The sequence below is a fragment of the Eulemur rufifrons genome, chromosome 23 (assembly GCF_041146395.1).
Source record: "Eulemur rufifrons isolate Redbay chromosome 23, OSU_ERuf_1, whole genome shotgun sequence".
Classification (NCBI taxonomy): domain Eukaryota; kingdom Metazoa; phylum Chordata; class Mammalia; order Primates; family Lemuridae; genus Eulemur; species Eulemur rufifrons.
In genome coordinates, this window is record NC_091005.1 from 10,574,564 (window position 1) to 10,582,487 (window position 7,924).

Here is a 7,924-nt window from a genome sequence, read left to right on the forward strand (position 1 = left end):
GTCACAGGCGGTCTCTTTTGAGCAGAAATCCAAAGAACAGAGCCAAGTGGGCATTTTCAGGAAGGGGGTGAGCGAGGGTAGAATAAACCCTAAGCACAAAGATGAAGGCAGGAGTAAGTTAATCAAAACAACTTCTGATCAACATGAAATAATCAGTACTATAAAATTCCAAAGGTAAGAAGTTTGCCTCCTTCTGCCTAATGTGGTTTATATTAGACTTTTTGAAATATAATTAGTACCCTATCCCTCATTGTGTCAGTCTCCCACTGCTACCTTAATAAACTCTAGGGATCCCAGGGGACCCCGCTCTGAAAACCAGTGATGGACCCCATCATTTTACGTAAGGAGACAAGGCCACACACGAGGAGAATTGGGAAGAAGGCTGAGACCCCCTTTAATGGAGAATTATTCACACAAAACCCTCCCCTACCAAAAAATGAAACTGCTTAAAAATAAGAGTTTCCAAATACTAAAAAAAGCAAAATCTTCTCCCCAAGGAGGTCACTTTCTGAATCCTGTACCCTTCTACTCCTCTGCCCCCTCTTCAGCCAGCCGCACCCTCGCTCTAGAGCCCTGGACCACTTCGAGCTGAGTTCACAGTTTAAATTGGCTCTTTGCAGCCACAGGAGACGCTGAGACCACTGCCGGGGCAGGGATGCCTTGCTCTCTACCTCTCCCAGCCTGTCCTTCCTCCTTCCTCCTTCCCGGCCCCCTGATGTCCCACGTTGCTCATGAATCCAAATCCCACCTCACCTCACCCTGCTTGTTACTTTTCTTGCACACACAGCCTGTCCCCCAGGAATCATCCTGTTTTTCTAAACAAAAATATCAGGATACATTGTGAGTACGTGGGTATTTGTTATATGAACTGCTGTAATCTCAAACATTTTTTAAAAGTTAGGATATTTTCACTTCTCATGAAAGTTTTTTTTTAAAAAAAAAAAGTTAGTCACAACTAATGAACGTGGTAGAAATAAGAAAAAAAAAGTTAGGATATATTTATACATGGTCTGATGAGGCAGCACAGGAAATTGGTCTGGGAAATTTTATTATCTGCTATCACAGTTACAGGCCTGCTGTATTCGCTAACAAATAACTTTATTTTCTAAAGAAATCTGACATCGTCCTACAAAAGGATTTGGGGCTACATCCAGGAATAAGGATACAAAAGGTAGTGAGAGCAGCTGGGGGATGAAGGCCAAAATGCTGGTATTTCCAGGTTATTTCAATAGCTCTGGGAGGACTGTTGAGAAAAAAAAAACCCAAGCCTGGCTGCCACATATATGTCAGTCCTTCATGGGGCAGACGACATGTGTGGTACGGCTCAGGTACACCCAGCACTACTTCCAGGCTGGAAATAGGCCTCCGTCCGACACCCAGGTAGGCATTCCCTGGACCAGGAGAGAAGCATCCTGGATCCGGCAGGACGCACACAAGCCCTGTCCTTGCCTCTAAGCATCCTCTGCAGTGTCATAACCTGGGAAAGATTCTTACCAATTTCTAATTAAGAATAAAGTTCCTCCCCAGCTGTCACGAAAGAATTTAGCCGTGTGGCCCAGGAGGAACCGTAAGGACTCACAGAGCTTGCCGTTTCCCAGGCATCTGTACTTGTGGGAAAGCACACCGCAGACCTGTAATAAACTGGCCCTTCAGGTATACTGCGGGCAAGAACAGTGATCAAGTCCGTATTATTTTTTAATGTTCAGAAATGTGACGGTATTGCCCTCTGATGTAGTAAAAGCACTCCTTGAAATTTAACAAAAAACAATAATCCAAAAGAAGAATCCAGGCTACACTCAAGAGGACGTTTACTGATGCAGTTTTCCTAACAGCAGAAAATTGGGATACCACAGGGTTATCTTATATAGCCTTGGGAAGGAAAAAGCTACAAAGTTCTTTTCATTTGAGTCTGTCATGCCAAGATGATTTTCTTCAAATTTTTTCTAATTTTAACATTACATTTTCACTAATAAATGCGAGTAAATTTCTTTCAAATGGAAGAAGTTTTCCATTAGCATTGACACACTTCCATCAACCATCAGCATCCCTTTGCCTGGCTTTGACATTTCATACAAATTTTAGCATCATTTTCTCTCCATCTACAAAAAATCTTGCTAGGAGTTTGAGATTGTGTTAAATCTAGAGATTATATGTGCAGAATCGATATTTTAACCATATCGAGTTTTCTAATCCATGAACAGATATAACTGCCCACTTACATCATCTCTGATTTCTTTCTTCTGTGTTTTGTATTTTTCGGTGTGCAGATCCTGGACATGTTTTGTTAGATGTACATCTAGGTACTTCATTCTTTTCAGAGCTATTGTAACGGACATTGATTTTTATTTCAATTTCCAATGATTTATTGCTAGGACACAGAAATATGATTGGTTTTTGTGTGTTGTCCTCATATCCTGCAACCTTGCTAACTCATTACGAGTTTTGGGAGCTTTTTTATAGATTCCCATGGGATTATCTACATAGACAAATCATGCCATCTGAAAATAGGGACAATTTTCTTTCTCTCCAATCCCTATGCCTTCTATTTATTTTTCTTGCCCTGGTTAGAATTTCCAGTACCATGCCGAATATGAGTGGTGAGAGTAGATGTCATTGCCTGTTCCCCACCTTAGGGGGAAAAGCGGTCATTCTTTCCCCACTATGTATGATGTTAGCTGTAGATATATTTAGATGCCCTTTTTCAGGTTGAGGAGGTTCCCTTGTCTTCCATGTTTGCTGACAGCATTTATCATGAAGGAGTGTTGAATTCTGTCAAATGTTTTTTCTGCATCAACTGATAATCATGTGTTTTTCTTTGAAATTATTAATATGGTGTACATCTATTTATTTTCTAAAACTGCACCGGCCTTTCATTCCTGGGATAAATCACAATTGGCTTTGGTGTGTTATTCTTTTACACCTTGCTAGATCTTATTTTCTGTTACAGCTTTTTGTTGAGGATTTTTATGTCTGTGTTCACGAGGCATATTGTTCTGTAGTATTCTTTTCTTGAACTGCTTTGCCTGGTTTTGTAAAAACAGATGTGTACTCTACACTTAACATCCTCTTCTGAAGTCATGGATGATCATTTTACTATTTTTAATCATCACAAAAACTTAAGAGCAGATATAACTTTGCTTTTCTGCTAGCATTTGATTCCAAGTCCTGGATCAGGAAGACAACTCCTACAGATAACAATCTTCCTCAGGGATGATGGGACTGTTTTACAAGGAGCCACAGTAATGAAACCCACTACGCCCACCAGCACATGCTTCCATTTGCAATCTGCAGGGACAGGTGGGAGCCAGGAGGACAAAGGAATCTTCAGCAGTAAACAAAACACTGACCCCTTCATGGTTTGACATGAGTCATTTTGTTTGCCTCATCATGTGACCAGCTCTTAAGGACCAGGAAGCCAAGTCCAACCCTACTGAACATCAGTTGAACCAGTTCTTCCAACACAGCTGAGAGGATTTGGGACTGATAAGCTCACTGCTGTGTCTGCAGCTGGTCGTTTACCAAGGTTGCAGCTTTGTAAATCTGGCCATTTAATGCTACGTATAGTTTCTATAACTTATTTTCTCACTAGATTTTGATAAAGATCCAGTTTTTTACTGTCCCCCCCCACCAGCACATCCTCCAAAGAGCAGTAACCGGCCAGGGACTATGTTGACTGGCTTGAGATGAAAAACTGACTAGGTTTCCATCAAATAAAAGATATACCATTCCCCAATCCTGAAATGCAAATACTCAAATTTGTCTTTGAGTTACCTAAGAAAGCACCTGTCAAACATTAACCCCTTAATTCTTACAATTTGCCCAGCTTTTGTTATAAAAAGTCCCAAACAAGTGCATTGTCAAAAGGTCAACTGGGCGTGGGAAGGTCTCAAGAAAGAGATGTGAAGCAACAGGAGCTCCCTGAAGGGTCTTTTTGGAACTGAAATGCCCTTGAAAAGACCCACCCCCTCAATGGCAAAAGTGTGGAGCTACACACCTAGGAACAGCACACGACCCAAGAGAAATCAAAACCTTTCGAGTCCATTGCTTTCGCATTGGATAAACTCACCCATAAGGACACTAGGCTGCCCAAAGATCACAGAAACGTCCTTGGTCTGGAGGTCTCCCTCACTAAGGGGAAAACTCAAATTGGTGTGTTCAGGAGACAGTAAAAAGCAACTCTGAAACCAGACTGCCTGGGTTCAAATCCCAGCTCCACCACAACTCACAACCTCTGTGCCTCAATTTCCTCATCCATAAAATGGGGATGACAATAGTAGAGCTAGAGTAAGCACTCACTAAACGATGCCTGTTATTATTCAAAGTCTTGTCCATCTCTAGTTTAGGACTGTTAAGAAAAAAAAAAAAAAAAGTCTTGTCCAATCCAGGGCCTGTTGCAACATCCTGGTATATATAATAGATGACCACCACCACTCCCATCCCAAGGGCAAAACTCTGCTTTCAACCAAGTTGACTAAAAAAATAATAGGCTGCGTATGGCAGCTCAGCCTTGTAATCCCAGCACTTTGGGAGGCTGAGGCCGGAGGATCAGGAGTTTGAGGCTGCAGTGAGCTATGATCAGGGCACTGCACTCCAGCCTGGAGCGACAGAGTGAGACTCTGTCTCTTAAAAAAGAAAAACCAAAAACAATAAGCAAAAGCAAAAGGCCTACATTAACTATTTCATGAAATGGTGTCTGAGAGCTAAAAACCAATAAGCTCCCACAGAATTCACACTCCTGAGGAAGAAGGTAATTTAAATCAGCTGTTTAAACCAAATTCTTCCCCTCCACAAAAAGTGCACATTATTTGATGTAACCACAGTAGACATTCTCTGCAACTAAGAGATAGGTACAGGTTTCATTCCGCAAAGATATCATCTATACAACTGTACTAATTTTCATAATATCCCAGATTAGTTTTACTATCAAATGACATTCCATTTAAAATATCAGTTCAACTTAAATCATAAGGAAGTAAATGATCTTTCAAATATATAATTATCATGACTTTTTGGTGATATTTTCACAAAGTTTCTTTAGAAACAGGAAACATTAATTAGCAATGATAGCTAACATTTATAACACATCAATTAAATGCCTAATAAACGAGGTGCTAATTTTTACATATTACCTCATTCTCTTACTCTTTTGAGGGAGATATAGGCTCATTTTACAGAAAAATCTCAGCCTCAATGTTACTATTGAGAGCCGATTGCTAGCACCTGTGCAAGGTTTTGTCATAAACCTAAAATGATTTAAAGTCTCAAACTTTAATGCACATGTGGATCACCTGGGGGACCTTGTTAAAATGCAGATGATTCAGAAGGTGTGGGGTAAGGGCACTGAGTCTGCATTTCTAACAAGCTCTCAGGTGATGCCAACGCTTCTGGCCTAAGGACCACACCTGGAGTAGCAAGGATCTACAGGTTGCAATAGGCCACATGCCACAAAAAGTCTATAAAAACTAAAACTTATAAAGTCTAATTTTTCTCAAAAACCACGTAATTAGAACTTACTCATATTTCTTGATGATCTGAGTTCTGTCACCTCTTAGAACTATCTTCGTAAGAACTTCTTGTTTTCTTTCCCAGTTTAAACGTACAGTCCAATTTCTTGGACTTTTGTGGGGGGGGGGTCCCCCTAAAAACCTAGATTTTTATCAAGGCTAAAAAGCCAAGCACACAGAAGACTGTTTCGAGTTGCCATACCCTTCACACAGGTCCCTTTCCTTCACTTGCTGACGCATAATTTCTCATTGTTTAAAGTCTAGAGATTAAACAAATAGGAGACTTAAGTGAGATTTTATGTGCTGGGCCCAAAAGTTCTTCCAGATTAAAAGCAAAGCTCTACAACAAAATAGTACCTTAGCAAAAGGTAACGATAAATACCACTGGCTTCCATCCCTGGCCTTGGGTGACAAAGTCCAAGCAATGAGGTAATAACTAACGCTTTGCACAAAGCTACTGGGTTTCAATTCTTTTACTAGATCCTTAGAGTGGCAAGTTCTATTTACTTCAAAAGCCCACAGTGTAAACAAGGCAAGGTACTTGACCAGGCCCTGCTCTTTCCTTAGTCATTTCTGATTATCTATACTATACTCAAACGCTGGCTAGCTGCCTCCTTTAAGGGGCAATTACACACGTCCCCCTACCACCTACATTCTCTCAGCTAACAGCAATGCCTAATTACAGAGCCAATACATCTCTGAGAACATTCCAGTTTACTGGATAAAGTCAGTTTGAAATTCTAAAGACAGATAACCTTATCCATTTGTCTTTCCTTAAGGCCCTTCAAAAATACCCTCTGGCAATAAGCAGAACAAGCCTTTCACTCAGGAGAAAGATAAAACAGTCCAGGATTCTGCAATTCACAAACACCAGGACCTTTATTTAAAGGGTGTCCACACATATTATTCCCAAGGAATGTTTATTTATGCACTCAAGTAAGAACAGAGGAACCAATGCTTCAAGAAACAAAATGCACATACAGCGCAGCTCCGTGCAAATGGCTTCTCTGGCTGAGAAGTCTATAAAGTTTTGAGGCTGGGCCTCAGAGGAAGGCCTACCTGTGACAGGGAATTCCAGGGAAAAACAGGTTTTTCTGAACTGGAGCATGCCCTGTCCACAACAGAGCTAAGCAACTGCCCAGAAAGGCCTGTTACAAAACCACAAAACAAGAACAGAGCTGACAGGCCCCTGCCCTGAACACCCTGAAAGCTAAAACTAAGGTCCCTGAGAAATGAACTCTACTATGGACAAGCCCAACAGAAAGTTCTCTGTTTCTGTTGCATCTAAAACTGGCTGCCCTCCCAGAGTGATTTAACTCTGGGTACCAATTGGGCAGTGCCAGCCACCGTGCTGGGGCAGTGGCTTCCAGGATGCCAATTCTGTCTTCTAGGTTAATTAGGAGGGCTCAAACCTCTGCAGTGTAAACTGAAGACTCTGTGGGCAGATCTGGGCCCCCCAAATGCATCCGGGCTACATGCCTCCATTCAACAAATATTTACTGAGCGTCTACCATAAGCCCAGCACCCTGCTAGGTGCCAGGGAGGAATCAAGCCACGGTCCCCAGTCTCTGGAGCAGAAACAGACAAGCACCGTCTGGAGGTTGTGCGGGCCCCAAAAACCTGCCACAAGTTGCTAAGACCAGTAGTAAACTGGGGACACCATGATCCCCACCCAGTGCCATGCTCTGCGCACCACCAAGCCCAGTAAGCAAACGGACTCCCGAGAGCGAAGGCGGGAGTGGACAGGTAGGCCCCAGGGCAGGTGTTCAGGTAAGAGGTGCACACCTGAGGCTGCCGGGCTGCAGAGGACAGGGTCTAGCCGAGGCTGGGGTCCCCAGAGGAGGCTGGAAGGCGGCCCGGGAACCCCGCGAGGGAGAGGGGGTGCGAGGAGCGGGGGTCTAGCCCGGGGAAGCGGGTACGCGGCGGAGGCCGGCCAGGCCTGCGCCCCCGCGGCGGGGACGGGGAGGGAAGGCGCGCGGCTAGGCCGTCCTCCCGGCACCTGGGGCCCCGCCCGGCACCTACCACTTGGGCGACCTTGAGGCGGCCGAGCGTGCCGCGCAGGTAGTCGGGGTCGCAGCGCAGGCCGGCCAGCCCGCGGCGCTGGCTCACCGGCTCGGTGGTGGGCTGGTACGGGCTGCTGGCGCCCGAGATCATGGAGGTGCTCGAGGCCTCGCCCTCGAAGCCGTCCAGCTCCTCGCCGCTTCGCATGCTGCCGCCCGGCCAGGGCCGCCTAGCGCGGCCGGCTCCCGGCGCCAGGAGCGGGCGGGCTCAGCGGAGCCGCTGCATCGCCGCCGCCGCCGCCGCCGCCGCCTGATTGCCCGCCCGCGGCCCGCCCCGCCGCCTCTGCGCCAGCCGCCCGGCTGCGGCCGCGGCTCGGTCCGCCCGGGCTCGGCTCCCGCCGCCTCGGCAACGGAAAAGGA

General features: G+C 45.0%; 1 protein-coding gene across 2 annotated transcripts in view; it reads right to left on the minus strand.

The window, feature by feature from the left end:
- The window catches only part of CMTM4 (CKLF like MARVEL transmembrane domain containing 4), a 44,504-nt gene extending 36,792 nt beyond the window's left edge, over positions 1–7,712 (minus strand). For both annotated transcript variants that reach the window (XM_069456402.1, XM_069456403.1), the window contains exon 1: positions 7,527–7,712. In XM_069456402.1, the coding sequence (XP_069312503.1) occupies positions 7,527–7,712 (186 nt within the window). The remainder of the gene's footprint in view (positions 1–7,526) is intronic.
- Positions 7,713–7,924: the final 212 nt, after the last annotated feature.